At 41.6% G+C, this 25,491-nt stretch overlaps 1 protein-coding gene across 2 annotated transcripts in view; it reads right to left on the reverse strand.

Annotated features, from left to right (window-relative positions):
- Akap2 (A kinase (PRKA) anchor protein 2) overlaps positions 1-10,702 on the reverse strand; it is a 244,840-nt gene extending 234,138 nt beyond the window's left edge. For both annotated transcript variants that reach the window (XM_013023286.1, XM_013023287.1), the window contains exons 1-2: positions 10,628-10,702; positions 2,830-2,960 (exon numbers count right to left, since the gene is read on the reverse strand). In XM_013023286.1, coding sequence (XP_012878740.1) covers positions 2,830-2,924 — 95 coding nt within the window. In that variant the 5' untranslated portion in view covers positions 2,925-2,960; positions 10,628-10,702. The remainder of the gene's footprint in view (positions 1-2,829; positions 2,961-10,627) is intronic.
- Positions 10,703-25,491: the final 14,789 nt, after the last annotated feature.

The raw sequence follows: 25,491 nt of genomic DNA on the forward strand, positions 1-25,491 counted from the left end.
TCGCAATATGATCTTGGGAGTCACTAACTTTCCCTCTCTGTCTTCCTTTTCCTTCTGCACTGTTTTGTGCTTTTATTTGTCTCAGGCTGGTCAGTTTTCCTTAATGCTTGTAGTTTTTGTTTCAATAATCGTGCTTCTGGAAGATTGAATTATTTGCCTATATTACCTTCTTCCCCCTTCCCCCTCTCTGATCTATGTTTTCCCCACTAAAAGTTGGCTGCCTATTTCCTCCTCTTGACTGTGAACTTGACCACTGACTTGCTTTATTTAGTTAATGGCTTTATGGGCAGTTCTGAGCTTCCGCCTCCTTTCTGCTCAGTCCTCTTGCTTGTCTGCTGTTGTCATAATGAGAAAAGAAAGCAGTCTGTTAGCTTGTTAGGGCAGAGAAAAAGATGAGCAGATGCATCAAACCTACAGCTTCCAGCCACTTAGCTGAGGGCAGCCAAAGCCAACAGAGTCATGTAACCAAAGCCAGGGATTGTGTCAGGAGTCCCACAGCTGTTCTAATGGTACTCTGAGAAAGCTCAGCTCTTCCTGACCACAGGGAGGGTATTAGGGGATTGAGTGTCCTTTATGGGAAGAGGGAGAGCAGCTCCTTTCTTCCCTTGGGATGGAGACTAAAATAGCTAAATGCTGTGAGCACCGAGCAAGCCTAATCCAAAAATCTAAAATCTGGAAAAATTTGACCCAAAGCTATATGAGCACTAACAGACACCCCACGTGGAAAACTCCACACCTGCTTGCTGTAGGTTCAAGGCACACATATTACCTTTCATGCACAGTAAAAAATAATTACCTTCAGGCTATATGTACAAGAAACATAAGTTTTGTATTTAGACATGGGTTCCATCCCCAAGATATCTCAGTATGTATGGGCAAATATTCCCTGTCCCCTCAAAATATGGATTCTATCCCAAGCATTTTGGAGAGGGGTTACTAAGCCTGTAGTAGAGAAGATGCAGCACAAGAGAAGCAGAAACTGGCTTCTAGGGTGAGAAGGAGGTCCTCCCTCAGAAGGACCTGAGGAGGAGCGGGTGCCCATGGTAGCGCTGCTCACAGAGAGCAGCCCAGGGAACACAGCTCACTCCCAGCCCACATCCAGTGCCCAGGTGACCATCACCTGGTAGGACCGTGACAGCAGCAGAAGAAACATCCCCTGAGTCTGAGCCTAACCATGACCCTTTTTCTTTCCTTCCTGAGTGGGTATCTAGCTCTTAAATAGGCCCAAGAGACTGCCTACATACATGGCGTGTGCTCTTTACCTTCTTCACGCAAAGATAAAAGGACTTTATTTTTCTGACTACGGTCATTCCTGTCTTCAGAATAAACCAGCCTCTAGTGATCAATTTAGCCCAAAATGGGTCTCCATTTAAGACTCTAACCTCTAGGTGTCATGGCTCAGCTTTTAAGGGAATAATGATCACCTCCTGGACCATAATAATAACATATCTGTACGCAAGCCAAGGTGAGATAGCTAATTTGGTTAGAAGACCACAAGACAAATAGAAAAGGTCATAATAACTGGATCCTGTTTTCCAAATCTTCCTTTGGCCTTCTGTTTATAAGAGCTTCCTCGTGCACGCACATACATTCATACATGTATGTATATTTTATAACTGGCTTGTTACAGTTTAGTCTTTACTTTTATATTCTGAGAGTACATGCATAAACACATGCATATACATGATGTATATATACATATATGACTACAACCCCCGTCCCCTACAAATATCTTATTTGTTTGCTATAGAGTAGTAGCAAAGTTTACCCAAGCTATCCTAACATCTTTTCTCAGGATATCAGGACCTAATCCAAGTATGGGCGCAGGGTGAAGGATGCTTTTGGGGTTTCAATCAGCTGGTTGGTTCTTTATTGACACAATCAGAGGCACCAAGGTACCTCGAGTTTTCATATATTTTGAGAATAAATGATGAGTAGCAGTTTAGCTAATGATCTTTGCTTTCTTTCTCCCTTTCTAGATACAGGATGTTACTATGTCTCCCAGGCTTCCCTCAAATGGTTTATTCTCCTGTTGCCTCAGTTTCTATTACCCTGGACAAACCTTTTCATCTTCACCATCCACCTGCAAGGAGATGAAGCATGGGAGGCCGGACACCTGGCAGGATTTGGGGGAATGGGTTGAAAGGGGTAGTCTTGGTTCTAAGTTATCTACACTCAGTACTGCATACTCTCAGTCCCACCTCTTGGATAGTTGTAGTTCTCAAGTGCAAACCTATGTTTCTTGCTCCTGGATGAGCCTGGCCAGCCAACAGCCCTAGGCAGGTTACTTATCTTCCAGAATGAAATGGTCAGAAATGGTTGAGAACCAAAGAGGAAGCAAACCACTCTCTGAGCAGTGGAAGGAGACCATTGAAGGGTCATTTGTGCAACACAGGCATGCAAACCTACCCCTGGCTGCCCCTATGTACTCTTCATTTCAATCCTAAGACCCTTGGCTAGTTTCCTCATTTCAAACTGATCCCATGTAGCAAATCTGCAAATACCCATGACTGAGGTAGGAACAGCTAACATCCTGATCCAGAGGTTAAAAGACTAAAGCTGATATATGAACTCAAAAAAGTGACTCACAACACCTGAGGGGCCCGTGAACACGTCCCTGTATTGTACTACAACCCAATGCAATAAGAGTACTCTTGAGTAATAATCTGAGTTATATGGAAACATCAAGTCATGTATATGTTGGTTTAGAAGGTAATATAATGCCCGGGGAAAAGGTGACGGCATGGAGAAAAGGGACCCCTAGTGGAGAAGAGTGGTTACTGCATGGCACACTACAGCAACGATGTCCAAGGGCTGGAAATGACCTACCTCTGAATGTTATCCTCCAGTTGCTTGACTCTGAACTCATCCTCCTCAGACTGCCTTCTCCTGGCTTCTTCTTCCTCGGCAGTTCCTGCGGGCATTCCCTGCAGCAGCCATTTTTCCCGAAGCACTTTGGACTGTGGAAATGAGGGAAGACAGACAAAATGACCCTTCTCAGTTTACACTAGAGCCTTTTGTTCTACCGCTCCTCTGCTTTGTCTGAATCTCTGTCTTCACTTAGTTTACTACTTCCCTCTGGCCTAGACTCTAGGGCCTCTCCCAAGGGATTTATTTCTTTATTTTTAAATTCATTTACATGTTTATTTAGAACCTACAAACAAAATTCTGGCTCTAAAACAAATTCTAGCCCTTATATAATTATTACATTAGTCAGAAGACAGGATATCTTTTGTGCAGCACAGAGATAAGCGAAGTGAGGGAGTGATAAAGGAAGGTGTTGCTCTATCTAGGAAGGGTCCACAAGGCCTCTCGGGCAAGGTGATATTTGAGCAGGGACCCATAAGAAGTAAGGAACAAGTCAAGTGGTTATCTGGGTAAATGTGGCCCTCAGAAAGAAGTTGTTGGTGTTTGCCTTTTCTTTTTCTTTTTCTGGATTAAAAAAATTGTTATTATAGCCAGGTGCCCGTGGCTCACGCATGTAATCCTAGCTAGTCAGGAGGCTGAGAACTGAGGATCACAATTTAAAGCCAGCACTGGCAGGAAAGTCTGTGAGACTCTCCCAATTAACCACCAGAAAACCAGAAGTGGTGCTGTGGGTCAAATAGTAGAGCGCTTGCTTGTGCTAAAGCATGTAATCCTAGCTAGTCAGGAGGCTGAGAACTGAGGATCACAATTTAAAGCCAGCGCTGGCAGGAAAGTCTGTGAGACTCTCCCAATTAACCACCAGAAAACCAGAAGTGGTGCTGTGGGTCAAATAGTAGAGCGCTTGCTTGTGCTAAAGAGCTGAGGGGCAGCAGCTAGGCCCAGAGTTCAAGCCCTACGACTGACAAAAAAATGTTATTATAAAGGTGATGTACAGAGGGGTTATGGTTACATAAGTCAGGTAATGGGTACATTTCTTTTTGGACAGTGTTACCCTTCCCCTCACTCTCTCCCAGCGTCTTCCTCCTGTCCCTACCCACAAGTTGTTTGGTTGTTTTGTGTGTTTTAAAATTTTTTTCCCACCTACAAGTTGCATAGTTCATTTTCAGCATAGTGTCTAGTGAGTACCAATGCTGCATTCGTTTACCCATTGTCCCTCTTGTTTCCATTTCTTGGAATTCATTTTGATAAATATTATTTTATATGATCAGAGGCACATAGGCATTATGCCCTATGCTCCTCCTCTAAGGAAAGCTATGAAAACAGCTCATCTGTCCTACAACTGGGGAATGGACCTGGAAGATGTCACATATAGATACAAGGGAATGTTATTCAGTCATAAAGAAGAACGAAATTGTGTAATTGGAAGGAAAATAGATGGACCTTTAAAGCATTATAGTAAGTAAAGTAAGCCAGACTCAGGACAAAGAACCCACATTGTTTCTCATATGTGGATGTTAGATCTAAAATATAAAAATATACATATAAGTACATACAGGATCATATGTATGTCTGTATATACATATATACAGGTGGGTGTGGCAGGGTAAAAAAGCTGGACATGAATCAGGATTACAGGTGAGTCTCCAGTTTTGTTTTCTTTTTTAAAAAATATGATCCAGCATTTGTTATTTTTATAAAGTCCTACTTAGCAATCTTTTCACTTTGTAATTTTGCCCTTGGTATCAGACTTGGATAAGGAATCCTTACCCTCTCAGTATAAAAAAACATCCATCTGTGATTCATTCTTGTGCTTTTATGGTTTTACCTTTTACCCCAAGTCTCATTCACCTGTATATCTAGCTAACGCTAGCACTGGCTGTGTGGGGATGATAGTTAGAACCTGGCTAAATTCAAGTTTCTAAAAGAAAAAGGGTTAAACTCAGAGGTGAGAAGCAATCATAATGTTTTATTTTCAGTCATTCATTCCTGTTCCCTCCTTCCTCTTCCCCAGTGCCCCTTCTCATTTCCTCTCTGCTCTTTCACCCTGGTAAGATCGTGGTTCGGTTTTGAGATTTGATTCACATAGAGAGAAGCCAACTGAAGACTTGTCAGCAAAGTGAAGTGTTGCTTTCCACTCAAGCCCTGCTTTCAGGGCTGTTGGGAAATGGGGTAAGAGGTAAAGTTCCCTTCCATGGCATCGTGCCTAACTGTTGAATATTTGAAAAATTGAAAAGTGGCTTTTTTTGCATGTACTAATAACACAGAAAAGTCTAAAAGTAGTGATAAAGGTTCAAAATAGTAAGGGACACTGTGATGATATTTTTGTAGTAAGGTTCCTGAGACCTTCTGGCTACTCAGCAAACGACCTTGGCAAATGACAAATTCAGCAAATGACAATGAATATTTCACAGGGTCACAAATCAGTCTGTGATCTTTTTGCCTTCAGTCCTCTTTAATGAAAAGACTGTGGTCCTTCCAATATAAGACCATTTTTGTTGCTTGGGCTTGGAGAAACTCTAGTCAGGGCTCCCTGTTCATAAATAAGTAATTCAAAGGCAGTATTGATATTGAAGATGTGATATTGGCAGTTGGATTGTGACAGTGCTGACTGTGTCAGACAAACCTTGACAAATGTGGCAGTCCCCCAGGAACCCATGCAGCAATCCACACCAAGGGCAGACTCTGTACTGGGGCTTTGAACAGGCCAATAAAAGAGACAAATCTCTGGCCCTTCAAATAAGGGGCAAAGGGAATATTAAGTTCAGCCTGGGCTGGGATTTATTCCTTTTAAATTCATATCATCATGAGTCCTACTGTAAAAACAATAAAAATAAATAATCATTCCCACAGACTAAGAAGCCAAGGCAATGTTTCAAAAGAAGAATGATGGCTCCTGCCTTATGAAATATTGCAATATATTGAAAAGCTATAGAGATTAAATGAGACTTGTGCTGTCTCAGGAATGAGCATCTTAATGGGATAAAAAGAATCCAGAACATTAGACTTGAGTATAAGGGTGAATATATTTGTGAGAAAGATGACATGGAACTCAAGGAGGGGAAGAATGAATTAATACATCATATGGAGACAGTGGTAAACAGAAAAAAACAAACTTATATTCCTACATCATGCTTTATAAAATTCTAGATGGGTCAAAGCTTTACAGGTAAACATGAGAGGAGAAATATTCAAGAATGACTTCAAAGTCAGAAATCACAACCTGAAATAATGCTGGATGTAATTGCATGAAAATTGTGTTTTTTGTGTGTGGGAATGTAAAAGAGTCCACATACAAAAAAAGGAATAAAGGATAATTAAAGGAGATCTGGATACCAATGTTAATATAAATTCATTTTTATAAGATGATGCTAAGCGAGATGAAATCCAAGAATAAAAAATATATACAAATTCATTTTTTCCACAGGATTATGAGACCTGTGAACTGGGCTACATACCCCAAACTACAGAAATAAATATCACTGGGAGACAGTAGAGGAACACAGAATCCAGGGGCTATCTCTGGATGGTAAGAATCAGTTGGTACTTTTATTTCTGGTCTCATATTTTAAATGTAGTTTTTGTAATGACCATCTTTCCTTTTATAATAAGTAAAAACAATGTGGTTATCAAAGTTGTTTATTAGTCCCACTTGTATAATTTTTCATTATTTAATTACTAAATATAGCTAGGCATCTTCTAAAAGGAAATCTGAGTTTACTAGAACTAGGAACTCGAATAGCTAAAGGCCCCCTAACTCACTGGGGTATAGCAATTTGTATTTCAACATTTCATACTTGAACTTTTCATTGCATTGAAGAATTGGCTCGCAGTTCCAATACAATGACATTTCATCAGTGGAGTTACCGTGTATTACTACATACAGCCATGAGCAAGAATATTAAGCATGCATATGCCAGAACCATTGGCTTGCATTCTGTTTATTTGCTAGGACAACAGACTAGTGAATCTGTCTAAATAATTGATATCTCATTGCATGAAATAAACCTCTCCAGGTTACTGAGTATGTAAGATATATAAAATATAGATATGCGATTTGGGAATTGCACAGAGAAGATGAGAATTATGTCTTAATAAATATGAAACTTAACTCTAATATCTTCCCATTTATTTTTACACTGAGAACACTGGTTTTCCTCAAGAGCATCCAGGATCTTGTAAATTAGTGAAATAAATACCAATTACGGACACATTTTTCTAACATTTCCTACTTTGGGTGCCTTCTATCATTCCAGTGACCTGTCTCCCTGTGTGCTAAATTAGCTGGAGTTCATGCAAGTATACTGAGAGAAAGAGGGACAGTGATGGTGGCATCTTCCCAGACAAATTAATCAAAAGGTTATGCTTTGTTTCAAGAGAATGGTGCCCTGGGAAGAGCCAGTGTCTGCCTGAACAGTCAGCCGTAGGGTTCAACCTGGGCTCCCTCACCTGCACTCTCCTTGGCTTTCACCTCCGGAATTTGCTTCCTGGGAGAAGATCAGGTAGCTTGTGGTTATCATTGAGAGTTTCTATTAAAGTACCTGACCCATGTTGGGCATCATAAAAAATTTAAAAACAGTGACTATACTGAGGATGGCAAAGCAGCTATGCCACTAGGGGGACGCTGACAGCTGTCCTCTGAAGCTCACAGTGGAGAAAGCACACAATCTTGAATGGACTTACACCTAGGAGGCCACTAAGCTGGAAACTGAATGATCCCAAGGAGGAAGACCACATGAGGCCAGTGTAGTCAACAATTGGTTTGAAGTGGGACACCGTCCCATCTGGTGCCTGACTGATCATAGCCCTCAATTACATACTCTCTTCCTTATATGGAAATAAGGGGGATGATGGACTCAGAACAAAAAGAGGCAGAATCATGAGCAAAGTTTCACCTGAGTCTAAGGGAGGCTCAATGATTCTCCTGGCCCTCACACTGACTCTACCTCCCAGAACTTGGCAAGGGGTATATGTGTCTTTCTCCAGGTGGTACCAGATAACACACTGCTACCTTTGCAGCCTTTCAGCATTCCTGTTCATGTTAAAGACCAACACTTCAGCCTCATTCTTTCTACACAAGCCTTTCTCTGAGAGAGGAAAATACAATGCTTTGGTCCCCAAATATAATTACTAAATTATAATCCCTTCCAGTCTTCCCCACACAATTATAGCAAAATGACCTTGGTGAAAGTGTTGCGTATATCTTTACATAGCCAAGTGTGGAGAGCACAACTTCTTTCCCTTGTTGCTAAATCCATACAGAACTTCATTGTTTCTGCATGCAAAACGAAGTCATTTTTACTTTTGTTTCTGCTAATGAGATGGATGGATGGATAGAAGGATTGACAGATGACAAGAGAATTGATAGGCTGGTCACTGTTGAATCCCACCTGTAAACCTAGCTATCTAAGAGTCTAAAACCTACGGCTGGGAAGTTGGCTCAGTGGTAGAGTGCTTGCCTCACGTGCATGAGGCCCTGGGTTTGATTTCTCAGTACCACATAAGCAGAAAAAGCCGGGAGTAGTGCTGTGGCTCAAGTGGTAGGGCGCTAGCCTTGAGCTGAAGAGCTGAGGGACAGCGCCCAGTCCCAGAGTTCAGGCCACATGACCGACAAAAAACAAACAAACAAAAACCTGAGGACAGTGATTCAAAGCCAGCCCAGGCAAGGAAGTCCAAGAGATTCTTATCTCCAATTAACTGTATATAAAAAAAATGGAAGCAGGGGCTGGGAAGGTGGCTCAGTGGTAGAGCGCTTGCCTTGCATGCATGAGGCCCTGGGTTCGATTCCTCAGCACCACATAAGCAAAAAGAAAAAAGCCGGAAGTGGTGCTGTGGCTCAAGTGGTAGAACACTAGCCTTGAGCTGAAGAGCTGAGGGACAGCACCCAGACCCAGAGTTCAGGCCCACGACCGGACCCAAAAAAAAAAAAAATGGAAGCAGAGCTGTGGGACTGGGAAGTAGATGAGTGCCAGCCTTGAGCAAAAAAGCTAAATGACAGAGATCAGGTCCTAGTTAAGCCCTGATTTAATCACACACATACACACACACACACACACACACACACACACGCACGCACACGCACGCACGCACGCACACACACACACACACACACACACACACACACACACACACACCACGATAAATGGCATATGAACAGAACAGAACAGAATGCAAACAGCAGCAGCAAATGTGTCTCTACTATCTTATTTGGCATCCAGAATGATGAAAAGTAGGACAAGATGGACTTAGTCTTCTGACATATGTTCAACTGTCTGACTTGGGATCCAAGGAACATAAAAGCTAAGAGCTACAGAGAGGTTAAGGAAGAGAGGCTCTCTTTCTTGTTCATTTCTCTTATTAAAAACATCATCCTTCCATCACAAATTCACTGAGGTTTTAAAGTGTTGCTGTCTAACGCCTGTCCCGATTGAGCTTGAGTGATTCACTCGATTCTGTTAGTGTTTTTAAGGCCCACTCTGAAAGCAGAGGTTACTAATTTTAGTTGCAATCCTCCTTCAGGAATGTTGTCAGGAAAAGAGTAACGACATATGGACAATAATGCAGCCTCCTACAAAGAAGAGTTTGAAAAATCTGCAAAGGGATATATGTAAATACAAAGAAATAATCATCTCAGTATCACACTATTTTTTTCCCCTTTTAAACACATTTCCCAGGTTAAAGTGCAGGGTAAACTGATAGGCATGCTGAGCAGATATAGGTCATGGTGTTCTTTATCATCATGAGTTAATTTGCTCAGGATTCACATTTGTTTGAGGATTTGCTCAGCATAACCTGATTTTCTAGATAAGAATAGGAAATGAGACCATACAGGTCTCACCTAGTTTAAAAGAATTCAAATCATTCATATCTGAGAATCACTATCCTGAGGATCAGCACCACCTTCCCAACCTGCCCTGTGAGCCAATCAATTGCAGACATGCAGGGTCACAGTAACTTGAGGTGGACAGCACATTTCCTTTTTTAAAAAGAAGCCCAGGGGCAGTCAAAGGTGAGCAGCGATTCCCAGGTGGCCATGGAACATGGTCACATTACTCTCTCAACATGCAGAAAGCAACACTCAGCCACTACTAGAGTCCTCGTGACAGTGACAGAGCTTTCTCTTGGGCTCTAATCAATTACAATGCTTAAGTGCATTCTGTTTAAAGGGGGAAAAACTCAGAGCTCTATCTTTTTCTTATGGCACAATGGAGACTCCAGCAAATCAAATCATTTAAAAGCCATCTTTGACCAAACTGCATGTTCTAACAGAACACTAAAATAGCTGAAGTAGGAAAAAAAAAAGATGATTGGTAATACGTAGTGTTATTCTTTTATCAGATCATGCTGTTTTTCTCTCCCTTTTCTCCACACATCAACAATGATACTAATAGTTTTCATTGTTAAAAAGTACATTATGTGAAGTGTATCTTTTGGTACCCAGAGAAAACAGCCCGGGCCGCTGGGCGTAGTCTCAGTCGGTTTCTATATATAATTACCACATTTCACCGCACACCCCAGCCCATACCCATCCACATGCACACTGTCATCTCATGCTTGCAGAAATCAGAACGCTGTCAGGATGCCTGGAATCTGAGAAATCCACCAGAAAAGCTCAGCGCTGGTTTCCTGATTGAATGAACTAGCGGGTTCAATCGGAGGCAGCGTCTTCGCAGCAGGGCAGGCTCTGCCCGGCTCTCCAGGGTGTGATCTGCATGGTTAATCATGGTAGTGGGTTCATGGCATCATGGGAGCAGCGTCTTACCTTGGAATGCTGGAGCAGCAGTACCTGCTCGTCAAGCTGTTGTCGCTTGCCTTCTATTTCTGTCTGTCTCTTTCTTTTTTCCTTGAAAAGAAAAGAGAGAAAGGCTGTCAGAGTGGGTGGGTGTTGGCTCTGGGAATGTGAAGGCAGGGAGCAGGAGAAGCAGCTCACATCTGTGCAGACACTTCCAGAGAAGGCTGGTCATACACGCAGCATCACCTGCCCCACTGTTGCTGGGCGTGGAGCAAGCAGCGGGATTCTAACATGTCTGCAGTGGGCTTGACGAGTGGGAGAAAGTCTCCTCACTCAGCCGGGCTGCAACATTTAATCCAGAAGAAAAGGCGGCAGGCACACACACACACACACACACACACACACACACACACACACACACACATACACACACAGCCTTGTGCTATGCAGTATTAATTTGGAGACAAAGAATAAAAATGTCTCAATCCAAAAGACAGAGATGGTTGCAAATTGAAAATGGGATAGAATAAAACTGTGTGTGTGTGTGTTAGGAATTCTACATTTTATCAAAATCACACATATCTATATATAGATAATATGATGTAATTTCAAATTCAGTAGGGCAAATCATCTAGTTCTAGATACTAAACAATAGAAATAAGAGGAGTGGTCTTTGCTTAAGAAAAAAAAAAGCTATGTGGGAAGTTGAGATCTGAGGATGGCAGTTCAAAGCCAGCTGGGGCAGGAAAGTCTGAGAGACTCTTATCTCCAGTTTACCACCAGGAAACCAGAAGTGGCACTGTGGCTCAAAGTGGCAGAGTGCTAGCCTTGAGCAAAAGGAGCTCAGAGACAGCACCCAGGCCCTGAATTCAAGCCCCATGACTGATTAAAAAAAAAAAAAAGCCGTGGGGCCAGATATCAGTGGCTTGTACCTGTAATCCTAGCTACTCAGGAGGTACAGCTCAAAGCTAGCCTGGGCAGAAAGTCTGTCAAACTCTTAGCTCCAATTAACAACCCAAAAGTCCAAAGTGGAGCTGACTCAAGTGGTAGAGTGCTAGCCTTGAGTGAAAAAGCTAAATGACAGGACCCAGGCCTGAGCTCAAGCTCTGCCCCTTCCCCCATGTCCACCCCACCTCCCCTGCCTAAAAAATGCTTTGGGGGAAAGCATTTCATGTGAGTAAGGCTCTGTAAGGCTTGGTGAACACCAAATCTAAAATCTGTCTACCTGCTTCTAACTCCTAGCCCTACCATCTTCTACAGGTATACCATCTGGTAAGATCCTTTAGATTTCCGAGTCTCACTCTTCTGCATAAAACAGAGACAAAAACTGGTGTGTGTGTGTGTGTGTGTGTGTGTGTGTGTGTGTGTGTGTGTGTGTGTGTGTGTGTGTGTGTGTGTGTGTGTGTGTATGTATGTAGGGGGAGATACTAGGGCTAAAACTTAGGGCCTCCCATTCTTGCTTGGCTTTTTTACTCAAGGCTGGCAGTCTAACCACTAGAGCCATACCTCAGCTTCAACTTTTGCTAGTGAATTAAAGATTAGGTTCTCATGGACTTTTCTGCCCATGGTGGCTTTGAACCTCAGACTCCTGCATAGACTAGGATTAGAGGCATTGAGCACCAGCACCTGGCTTGTGAAATATTTTCAATCTCTATAAATCTGATTGGGATGTGTGTTAAATGAGATGACACATACTAAGGGCTCAGAACAATGCCTGGCACACAGGAAGCACTCAATTGCTTTTTTACTATTATTCTTCAAGGCATCTGTTTATTTCTACCTAATACCCAGGGACTGGTTTAGAAGGGATGTATTTCCCTTTTACTTCCCTTTAGAATGTGCTTTCATATTTCTCTTCAACTTCATCATAGAAATGTTGTTCATAAGAATGCAAAGGCCTGGTACTTAGTAGACTCTATTGAAAATGAACTATAAACTGTGGTATGTGGGGACAGGAGAGAAAAGCTGGGAAAGGATAAAGGAAGGGTGACATTTCTCAAAAAGAAATGAAGAAATGTCTCTTCATCTGATTTTATGGAACTGTAACCCCTCTGTACATCACCTTTATAATAACAATTTAAAATGCAGGAAAAAAAGAATGCAAAAGCCTGCCCTTACTATGGTAGCTCTGTTCCCAATGCACAGAATGGGATCATTTTCTTTACTTACAAATGGAGGGAGAAACTTGTTAGGCAAGACATCATGACATTGTACAACACAACAGCCAAATCCTGGTGAACACAACAATGCAGACTCCTGGCTACCCTGCCCAGTGTAACAGAAGCTTGATTTTATGTAGTGCCGTATTTCTGGCCATGTGCTTGTACGACTGCTGTTCAGATCAGTGCAACACCATTCACAATATAATGAAGTTTTTCCTTACATATTGCATGCTTTAAGTTATATGAGTTCATAACCAGGTGTGGTGGCTCAATCTATAACCTAGTGGTTAAACTACATAATGACAATGGCAGTAAAAGCCACAGTGCTAACACAACTGGCTTTCTGTGTCTTTGTGTTCTCTATCCGCATGTCCAAGCAACTAGAGAATATTTGGAAAAAAAAATGTGTGCCTGTATTCAGGGTGGTATAGTATAATAACTACTTATGTAACATTTATATTGAATTAGGATTAAGAATAATCTGGAACATTGACAAGAAGCACTGTATTCAAGCTGATGTGTTGGACTGGAACCCCTTTGTGTAAGTACTTCAAGCTAATTTTTAAGAGTAATTTAGAGACAAATTAAAGGAGTCAGGGAGAATGTGTGTAGGTTATATGCAAATACTACTGCTATTTATACCAGGGACTTGAGCATCTGTAGATTTTGGTATCCAGGAGATCTTGGAATCACTCCCTCTTGAATACTAAGGGGCAACTAAAACAATAACAGCAACAACATTTATTAATGTGTCAGGAATCATTATAAAAACTTCCTTTCCATTTTCACTTAATCCTTAGAATATTTTTGAGGTATGTACCTGTTATTTTCTCCACTTCACTGAAGAATACAAATAAAATTTAGTGATATGTGAAGTGGCCAGAGTTAGGACTTAAGAAGTTGAAAGACCTTAAGAACACTTTACCATGAGCAAGACATTCTGGTGTCAAATCCTTCCTTCCTGAAATAGGAGGCCTGTGACAAAATTTTGAGCATTTCCCACTTTCAAACAAAAACAGGGTCATGGCTATGCTAGAAACTTCAACAATACCTAGCGAAGTGCACTATATTCATTTACTTAATCTCTGTAGGAGACATTTCCAGGGTCAAACGATCTCTAGTTGTAGAGGTGGGAAGGAAGGGATAGTAGGGAAAAACAAAGGAGGAGGCAACAATGCTTGATAAGAAATGTACTCATTACCTTGCTCATGTAACTGTAACCCCTCTGTACAGTATTTTCACAATAAAAAACTTATTTAAAAAAAGAGAACAAAGTATTTCTCTCCTATATATTTCTCTCCTATGAGAAGGTTTTGTTGCAGACAGGTAGCAGCTATGAAGGATGCCAAATAACCTAGAATAGAGGAGACTCTCCAGATTTGGGTGATGTGAGTATTCCAATACACCTCCCTAAAGTCAGATGCGAGGAAGAATACAGGATAGAGAGCTCTGTGAGCCGTCTCAGGGAGATATGTGAGGCAGAGAGGATGGACCTCAGGAGGGAAGCACGTGGATACTGGGGGTCTCACCAGAGGTGGTGCTGATCTCAGAGCTGCACCCCATGAGACAGCAGAGAGGCCATGGGACAGCAGAGAAGCTACGACACAAAAGTGTGTCCAGCAGCAGAAAGAGAACACAGTGGTGTAGCCTCTACACACACACACACACACACACAAAGGAATACAAACTCCCACCAACTAGCAAAATTCCATACTGAGCCATAAACATCATAAACATATTTTCTTACTTTTGCCAATTATCTGTTTGTTTCTTAGATGCCAACACCTGTGGAATATTGCTGATACATCATTTTTTAGTACAGAAAAGTATGATATATGTGTACCTACATATAAATCATAATATATCCCTACCTTGATCAACACAGTTAGAATTGAGACATGCAAATAAAAGTGTTAAATGCACATAGTAAAAAATGTACCCCCAAAACAAAAGGAGCATTTGGATCTCCTTATTCCTGTTAGCTTTGTTCCTTTAGGCAAAAAATTCTGTTGCTTCCCACCAGGAAGTAAAATGAACAGAGTAACACGCAAACGCAAGATCTTTTATATTTAATATAAAAGACCTGATCTTTATAGTTGGCTGTCTCTGCTTAGAGTGATGCACCTGAGGAATTTCCTTCCCCAGCACATGGAGTCCCACCCAATTTTTGTAACTGGTCCACAGATACACCTTAATTTAACTTGGTACTCAGTGGCGGATTGATTACTTAGTAGCTGCAAGTGTTTTGCTTGTTATTATGAACAGAGATGTCTGAAAGCTCCTCTACATCCATCTTAGACATACTTTTGTGACTCCATTAACAGGAGTAGGTTTCAAATAGAACTGTTAAGCTTTAAGAGTGACAAATTACCTTCCCTAAAAACATTTTCTCTGTGTTTTTAAAAAATTGATATTTTATTATTAAGATGCTGTACAGAGGGGTAACAGTTACATGAATAATATGTATATTTCCTATTGAGCATTGTTATCCTATCCTTTGTTTTCCCCCTACCATCCCTACTTTCCCTCCCCACCCCTAGCTCCTCTCCCCCTCCAAGTTGTAAAGTTCGTTTTCAACATAGTGTCTTGTACATCTCATTGTCACAATGGGTCAACCTGTATCCTTATTTCAGCATTTTGTTATTTCCCTTCCCCTCCAAGTTAGAAAAATGTATATACAGAGGGCACTGGAATCACTCAGGGGCTGAGTTCAAGCCTTACAACCAACCAAAAAAAAAAAAAAGGACATGATTCTGAGCAAAAAAAAAAAAAGAAACACAATCAATTGATAAGTTGTGTCAGTTTTTACCCTTGTTAGCACTATCTTTATGGCCCAATGGGGATCTTAAAAGAAAATATATACCTGCAAAATATATAACTGCAATGCTCTCAAAATACACTTGGATAATGTATTCTTTTTTTTTATTGTGAAAATACCATACAGAGGGGTTACAATTGCATGGGCAAGGTAATGAGTACATTTCTTATCAAGCATTGCTGCCTCCTCCTTTGTTTCCCCTTCCCACCCTTTCCATCTCCTACCCTCCATGGATAATGTATTCTTATCACAGTCTCTTGTTCTGACTCTTAGGTTAAAAAGATAATTTATGTTAAAAATGATTTGTTACTTTATGAACAGAAGTCTTAAGTTTATGACATCTTTAAGAACAGAAGTTGATTCCATTTCCAGAGTCATCATCAGATCTGTATCTTTCTTTATTGTACTCTTAATGTTAGAATGCCTGCATAGACAAGCTGTTGTCTTTCATAGTATAAAATAAATTTCCATCTGCCAAAAATGTCCATCCAAATCCATCTAGAGGAACTCTGGCAATTTAAAAATAAAACCATGAGAAAATATAGAGACTATCTGGCTTTAAGATAAGAAAGGTTTATTTTGAAAATCTCTTTGTTGCTTTGTATGTCCCTCCCCCACAGTATAACCCCTGCTTTCACTATATTTGATGTCAGTATAACTTGAGGAGGAGATGGGGAAAAACCAGTTGTTTAAGGATACAGGTGGACCTGTTGCAACAATGAGAAGTACAAGTTGTCATGTCCAAAACGAGCTTTACAATGTCTGTGCGGGGCGGGGGGAAGGAGGGGAAGGAGAAGGATTGGGATTGGGGGGGAGGGGGGAGGCTGGGAAGGGATGTGAAGGGTAAACAAAGGAGGAGGCTGCAATGCTTGGTAAGAAATGTACCATTATCCTGCCCATGCAATTGTAACTCCTCTGTACAGTATGTTCACAAATAAAATTAAATTAAATTAAAAAAAAAGAAAAGCACAGAGAGAAATCTATGAGGTACAAAATGAATATACTTTGTTACCTAAAATTTGAAACTTTGATTTTTATGGTGCTAACAAAATGTAGTAATCAAAGGCAAGTGATAACTATGGGGAAAATATTTGTCGAAGGGCTAGGATCTTTAGTAAATAAAGAGCCCTTAAGTCGCAATATGATTTATAATAGGGCCATGTCAATGTTTTTAACAGAGAAATATAAAGTAAGCACCAAGATGCCATTTTCATTTTCCCATTATGAAATATTTGGCAGAACAAGTAGGTATAAAAGACCCTCCCTTCAATCTCTGACAAAATTATAAGTAAGAGCTGCCTTTCTAGAAGACCATTTCCGAAGGTTTTGTTGACCTGATCAAATCATTTATTTGGAGATTACTTTCAGAATAATCAATGAATGACGTAAAAGAATATTCAACATAGGAATACACTCAACCCCCCCAAACCCAAAATTAATACCAAATGGTTAGTTGAATAAGTTATCATATAATAAATCACTCCATGCCTCCCTTTTCCATTTGGAATAAGTCAAATCAAGCCCATGATCAAGACCCACCATTCTCTTGCAGCTTATCTTGTTCACCTGTCCTCTTCTTCACTCCCTAGGCAGGCCATACTGACCTTTCTTGTTACATTTCTTTAATGCCACATGCCTGTCTCAACTCTAGTGTCTGTACACTGCTGTTTCTTTAACTCTTGGTATTGTCATGTAGCTGACTTTCTGTCCCCTTCCGAGGGAGGCCTTTCTGTGCAAACGAATGTCAATTGCCTTCTCTTCTCCATCCCCATATACCATTGTTTTATTTTCTTTATAGAACTCATCTCCACCTAAAATTTTCTTCTCTATGTCTTATTTGTTCATTGCCTGTTCCCATCAACAAAGTGCACACTCCAGAGAGCAGGGGCCATATCTCATGTCTATAAACCGGCCTACCATAGATGGGCCTGAATTGGTATTTTTTTTGATAAATGGGTGAATTAAAAATAATAAAAAAAACACTATCAGTGAAAAAAAACTTTTAAAAATTGGCTATAGACAAATCGCCTGGTGAACTTCATGACATTTTTGTTTTTCTCTTTTGTGGTGCTGGGGATCAAACCAAGGGACTCATACATACTAGGCAAGAGCTCTACCTCTGAGCTACATCTCAAGCCTACCAGTGCCCCCTTTTTTATTTGGGTCCGGTCGTGGGGCCTGAACTCTGGGCCTGGGCTCTGTCCCTCAGCTCTTCAGCTCAAGGCTAGCGCTCTACCACTTGAGCCACAGTGCCACTTCCGGCTTTTTTCTTTTTGCTTATGTGGTGCTGAGGGAATCGAACCCAGGGCATCAGGCATGCAAGGCAAGCGCTCTACCACTGAGCCACCTTCTCAGTCCACCAGTGTCCTTTTATAAAAAATAAAGTACATGTGTACACACATGCATATAAGGAAGTGATAGCACTGTAGTTCAGGTTCTATGTAAATGCTAAATAGTAAAAGAGTCTATGTCAGAGTTTATATCTAAATGATAGGATTTTGAGTCCTGTCAACTCTTCTCTTTGTATGCTTCCATGTTGTTGCATATTCCTTTATGATATTATAAGGAAATTTCCTTATGAAATATGCCATCTGTGACAAATAGGCTATGATGGGAAATTTATTATATCAGGCTGAGATTAAACAGTGGCCCCCTGTTCCCTTCCTTATTCACCCTGAACCTCAGCATCCTCTAAGAGGTAAGTGGAAGCCAAAAGAAGACAAAGCTGTTCTCAGGATCCCTTGCATATTTTCTTATATAAGCCTAAATTAAAACATGTATTCTAGTTCAGACCTTCACTGATGACTGCTTGTCCTGAGCCCTTTCTCAGTATTGTTTCTTCCTGCCTTTCTCCTCTTTGGTCACAACCAAAGTCAAATGGAGTCCCCTGAGCAGAAGAAGGAGCTCTATCTAGTATCTTCGTGCTGGTGTTCTATCAGGGTCAGGCAAAGGTGCTGATCCATGGATGAAAAGTATCTTAGAACTTCAGATAAGGTGAAACAAGTAAGATTATAGTCCCAATGAGAATGTTCCAGTTAAATACTCCTGTTAAAACAAGGATCTGAGTTCAGATCCAGAAGAGTTCAGCTTTAGGTCAAGTGCAAATATGAAATAAGATTGGAAAAACTATACTGTATAATGCCCAGTGTTGGGTATAGTGAGGGAACATGGCTCTGTATTCCTTGCGGGTGGTGCTAGCATCCTTTTGGACAACGTGGGACCATGTGTAAGGATGTATGCCAGCTGAACTAGAAATTCCCTTATGCTCCACGGGAACATTATGTTGTGAGCAATGTTTTCACTCAACTCTATGTCTACAGGATTACTTTTTAAGAAGGAAAAGAGGGGAGTTAAGCATTCAGCTATGGGTGCCTGCTGAAATAAACTATGGACACTTGCAACCTTACGAAGTCATTTTAAATGGTGCGATAGAAGAATAAATGAGATAGATAACCTCATGTATTAAAATGTAACGAATATGGCTGGTATAATCTCATGATTTTTGTTTTGTTTCGCTTTTGTTTGAGAAAGGGCTTTTCTATGAAGCCCAGATTAACTTCAAGCTTATGACCCTTCCAGCTTAGCCTTCCAAGTACTGGAATTACAGGCATGCATTGCTATGCTCATTTGTGGTATCACTGCCTACACTGGGTCATCTTTTATGCAATGGTTGTGGTGTGTTTCCTGGCTTAAAAACACTGTTTTTAGGTGATATTCGTGGAAACAGTCACTACTTTGAAACATACAGTGAATGAAAGGAAGTCCTATCTAAGAAAAGTAGACTCAAGTGTCATTAATGTCTTTTTTTATTGCATCCTCTAGTATTATAGTGGCAGGTCAGTTCCATATTTTACCCATGTGAATGTAAAGGCCTTGTATCACTTCATGATGTGCAGTAGTTTAGTTATGTTATTCTATACTATTTTAGTTATGTTATTCTATACTATTTTCTTTCCAGATGGTGACTGAGAAACTACAAAAAAACTTTAATAGTGCCTAGTACCACACAGTAACAGAAAAGGAAGGAAGAAGGAAGGAAGGAAGGAAGGAAGGAAGGAAGGAAGGAAGGGAGGGAGGGAGGGAGGGAGGGAGGGAGGGAAAAAGGAAAGAAGGAAGGAAGGGAGAGGGGGAAGAAGGAAGAGAGGGAGGGAAGAACGAAGGAAGGAAGGAAAGAAGGAAAGAAGAAAAGGAGGGAGGGAGAGAGGAAGGGAGGGAGGGAAAAAGGAAGGGAGTGAGGGAGGGAGGGAGGAAGGGAGGCAAGTAAGCATGAAAAAGATTGGAAAGAGTACATGAAGCCTGGAGATATGGCTCAGTGATAAAGTGCTTGCCTAGATATAAAAGGTTCTGGCATTAATCTCCAGCATTACACACCACACACACACACACACACACACACACACACACACACGTGTATATATACACTCACATTTTCACATACATGCACAAACACAAAAACATGTAAATGTCTAAGGTTTTGACACCAGCAATGTGATTTGAGTTGCTATGTGTGACCATCACTGCTAGGCAATGGGATCTTAATAATAACCTTGGGGTCTGTGAGATGTAAGAGCCAGGCACAGGCCGAGTGCGTTACATACTAATCACAACCTTAGGAGGTGGCTTCTATGACCCCCACTGTACTAATGAGGACACTGAGGCACAGAGAAGCCAATGACTTGTTCAAAGGACCCAGTTCCGAGTGACAGGACTAAATTTTAATAGACTTCAGATACGTTGATATGTGGAAGGAATTCCTTATAAAACTCAAGATTTACTGTGAGGATCTCAACTTCGTGTTTCTATCTTTCCCATTTTTGTTGAATCTTCCTTGCCTGCTAGCCTGATTAATCACATTGAGAATCCCTTGCACACAAAAGGGATTGATTCCTGCTTCAAAACTACAAGCCTAGTTGGGCACAGTACCTGACACCTGTAATTCTAGCAACTTGAGGGGCTGAGTAGTTTAAAGGCCAGCCAGGGCAATGGAATGTTCACAAGATTTGACCAATGGCTGAGCACAGAGGCATATGTCTGTCATCCCAGAGATGCTGGGAAGCCCAGATAGGAAGATTGCAATGTAAGGCCAGCTGGGGCATAAAATCAAGAGCTTAGCTAAGAAAAACAGTCAGTGCAAAAAAGAGCCAGAAGATAGTTTAGATGTTTAGATAGCACAGCGTCCGTCTAGCAAGTTCAAATCCAAGTACCATCAACAAACAAACATACAACAGTGCTAGCTAATGAGTGTGACTCTATTTGGCATCCTCCTACTCCAACTGTATCACTGACTTGGGGACTCTCCTGGGTTTGGCTTTTGTCCTCCCCCAAAAGCTGTAGGCATCAGACTTATTTTTGAATTTGTGGTAGTCCAAGAAAAATTAAAGTCCTACCCAAGTCCAGCTGACCAGAGTTCTGTCATGGGAGAGGCAGGGCAAGAGGCAGGAGGGTGGATCCAGATCTGTGCCAATCTGGCTCAGAACATCCTCTCTTGCTTGGAGAATGAAGCATCTTCATTCATGGATGCAGTCTCAGGCAAGATTTAAGACTCCTGGCTTCCAGAATTATTCCATTTAATGTGTAGAACAATCACACGAACCAAGTCAACAACTAGCTCCATTTATGGATAAGCAAACTGACACATAAGTGGTACCCTGACCCCATCACTTCTAATGTCTGGTTTCTGTTCCTGCCATGCATGATCCAGTGTGCTACCTCCACACCCTGAGCTTAATTCTCCCTACAATATGTAACTCTTCAAGGCCATAAAGATCACTTGATGGACACTAAAAACCACTCTGCCAGGCCAGAGATTTTCATCTTACTGGTCTAGCACTGGAGACTGTAAATGCTTCCAGATAGTTTCAATGTCAGCCAAGGGCGAAAGTCATTGTGGGACATATGGCAACGTCATGTTCCTAGCTGATAAGCATCACATCTTGCTCATGAATAGCTGAGCTCTTTGTCTACCAGTCTAAATTAAGTTATTTGGCAAATTTCATTAGAAGCACCCACATGGGGCCAGTCAAACTTTTTAGTCTTGTGGTTAAGTTGTGTTTAGTCTTGTGGCTAAGAGCTCTACGGCTCTTCCAAGTCTGGGTCTCTGCAACAGGCATATGGGACTTGAAACACAGTACACAGATAACCCTGGGGCTTTCAGGGCTACTGCTGCCTCCTCTTTTTCAGTATTTCTCATCTTCACACCTCCTAGGTTGTCTCTTCTCCTAGGATTAGATCACCAGTTTCTACCCATGTCAGAGGAGCAAGGTAGGAGGCTGGATCTAGAGCCATAGGCAACACCACAAAGGACAAACCAAATCTGGCTTTAAACAGAAGCGAACATGTTTTGGGCCTCACACGTTTGTTTCAGTGTCTCAATGCTATGCTGAATTTCATAATTAAGATGGAAAATATTTAATAAAAGTTCATTGTTCATAACAGGTTTCTTCTGCACAAGCCTTGATGAATAATGACTTATGAGGGCTGAGTAAGAGCTCTAAATTTGATCTGAGGTCCCTAACCAGCTCTTGAGTACTTGCTTGTGGCCACAGCACTCCAATCCTGATGTGTGTTGTCACACTGCGTCCTCCTCTGCTGGCTTCCAGCCTCCCCTGTGCATCTCTTGTAAGGACACATCACTGGATTTTAGGCTCACCCAGATAGTCCAGGATGCTTTCTGTGTCCCATCATCCCTACTTTAATTACATCTTCAGAAGTCTTTCTTTCAAATATGATCACATTCACTTCACAGGTGCAGGGATTTGACACAGACATATATATATATTTTGCGGGGGGGGGAAGAGAAGGCATTTTCTCTTTCCTTTTTTTTTGGCTACCACAAACAGGTGTTACTGGCAGCCACCTCTTCCTGGCCACAGTTCTGGTAGAACTAAATGTCATGTGTCCAGTTAGATCATCAACCATGGAGGGCTTGTGGAACATAGAATTGGTCCAGGTGATGATGAAATGGCATCCTAAAAACTGAAACAGAGAAGGCATGCCTGAAGTTTAGTGTGCTGTTGGGCTGATAAAGCAGCTGCTACAGACAAAAGCAAAGGGCCAGCATAGATCCCACATATTCTTTATTCCTAGGGAGAAGGAGGGAGGGAGGAGGATGGAAAGGGAAGAATACCACTGAGTGCCAAGGCACCTGGGTTGTCAGATGTCATCTTATTTAAGTCTTATTGCACTTTAAAGAAACTAAGGCTCAGATGGTTTGACCACCAGGTGCAGAGGGAGGGATGGGTAGAACTGTTATTATTTGTATTCTGCAGTCTGGCTCTGAGCCTATGCCATATTTTCTCCAAAGCCAATGTCTCGGGGTGTTAGGACATGGCCTGTACTCTCCTGATAACATCTGCATTGTAGGTCACAAAACTTGGGGAAAGCGAATGAAGGGAATTCCTGCAAGATCCGCAGTGGACAGAGACTCTGTATGATGTTGAATCATTGCCAAGGTGGCTGTCCTCACCACAGGACCTTTTAGAATGATCTGAATAGCAGTTGTGACATCAATCTGCTACCTTCATCTTGATGCCATGAGATTCTCTCCTGGCCTGAGCCTGGTGACCTTCCCTGCCCACTTTGGATTTCCTTATTACTACTTTGTCCCTCTAGTGTCTGTACAGGACCCCAGAGAGACTGAGAGGGAGGGACCTGCTACCCACACTGGGTTGCCATTTACTCCTCCTCTTCCTCATCCTCAGTTCCAAAGCCACCACACAGACCAACTCAATCCAAAGCTATTATCCTGCCCAGCTGGAGCCTGCCCAATTACATCCATATGTATTTTCTTCTCAGACACTTTTTATCATCTGAAATTATCTAGCTTCTATGTTTACTATTTTTGATGCCTCTCCTCTTTTTAGGATGGAACTTCCTGAATCTGGGCCCTTCTATTATGTCTATTAATGTGGATGGTGCTGGGTAGCCATGTAAGAAATAAACAAGTGAGTCACTGAACACAAACGCACATCAGTAGATTCAGCTTCCAGCAAGGATGTTGAGCCCAGCTGGAGTTCTCTCTCTGAGGCTATGGATCAGGTCCACACTGAGAGGTCAGCACACACTATTTCTGCAATTTCCTGGAAAGCATACAGCCAAGTAGGGTTTCTCTTTTTCCTCATGATGCACAGTAAGTGCTAGCTTCTCTTGATCCGGGACAGCCAGAATACACACAGCCTCTGCCCATGGGGAGAGGTGGGGGGGGTGGCAAATACAGGTGATGCTCTACAAGATTGGCCCCATTGAACCAATAAATTCTGAAAATCCCCACATCTAGTTAATAGCACTATTTTTAGCAAGCTCAGTTTTGGCCAGCTCAAAATATTTTAGGAAAGTCACTGGTTTCTCCCACATTGTAAAGTGTCTTTAGCTACCATTCTGCCCAGGAGACAACCAACCATTAGCTCCCTGAAACAACAGTCTCTCCATATTCACACACTGCACAGAGAGATACAAAGCAAAAGTCACTGGCTAGCAGCAACTAAGCTTTCCTTTCTCATTAGTGACCCAAGGGGCCTCCTCTTTGTGACTTTTGGGGAGCAGAGAAATCCTACCACAGTCATGTTTCTTTTCTTCTCAGCTACTGATCACTATCTGAAGTTATCTGGCTTATACATTTACTGCTTTTTATCCATCTCCTCTCTTGAGAATGAAACTTCCTGAATCCCGGCTCTTCTACTATGTTCATTAGCATCTACTTGCTAACAAGAGATCACTCATTGCAAATGGTTGGACAGGGAAGGAGTGCTTACCATACGCATAAGATACTTCATTCTGGTAGATGATACCTTCATTTCACCACTGACTTCAAAGTGCACGCGCGTGCACACACAGACACACACACACACACACACACACACACACACAAAGAGGAGAGAGAGAGAGAGACAGAGAAAGAGAAAGAGAGAGACAGAGAGACAGAGAGAGAGACCTTCCAACATTTGATCTTGGGAGACAAGATTCCCATCTGTGATTTTCCACAGCACAGGCGAGGCCTGATGGGAGGGAGAGTGGTGGTGTGTCCAAGTGAATTGTGTGGGCCTTCTCATCTGTAAGTCCCTGGTGGTTTTGGGGGAGCTTCTGGAGTCTCACAGTATGCATTTAACAGCAGAGGGTATGCAGAAGAGGCTTAGCACCTCTGCAAATGTACTCATGTACATGTACAAGTACACATGTGCCCATGAACATAAGTCTGCATGATCATTTTTGAAATACATCATTTGTTTTGAAATAATTTGAGATTTTTCAACAATGTGACATGTGACCCTCTATGTATTCTTATCAGATGGGAGGTTGTGGTGGGAGGATGGTGAGCTTCAGGACAACCTAAATGGGATACATCATGAGATTCTGTCACCAAGAAAAAAGACTGCCAAAGTCTGTGCAGAAAGTCCCCATATGGCCTTTTCCAGCTTCCTCTAATGTTAATATTTTACAGGGTGGATTTGCCAAAACCCAGAAGTTAACACTCAAACAGTACTGTAACTAGAGACTCAGGATTCTACAATTTTCTCCCACAAATATCCTTTTTTTGTGTTCCAGAATGCAACACCCAGGGCACCACATTGTATTTAGAGTTTATCTATTTTGGAGGATTTAGGGATGGTATTTCCCTTCATTACTTAGATAATGGGTTCTGGAAAAAAGAAAGTATCCCTCATACCAATGAGATACTGAAATTTCTTACTTCTATCTACGAGTTACTTTCCTTTCATAAAATTACTTAACCTATGTGTCAGTTTGCTTATCCATAAATAGCGTTAATCGTAGACCTGGTTCCTGTGATTGTTATAGAAATTAAATGGGATAATTCTGGAAGGTGCTTAGCAGAAAGCTGGGCAGACTACTTGCACAATAAACACTAGCTATTGCGATGAGCTCTTATTAACAAGTTGAACAGGCATATCTCTGTTTAG

The sequence above is a fragment of the Dipodomys ordii genome, unplaced genomic scaffold (assembly GCF_000151885.1).
Source record: "Dipodomys ordii isolate 6190 unplaced genomic scaffold, Dord_2.0 Scaffold67, whole genome shotgun sequence".
Classification (NCBI taxonomy): Eukaryota; Metazoa; Chordata; class Mammalia; order Rodentia; family Heteromyidae; genus Dipodomys; species Dipodomys ordii.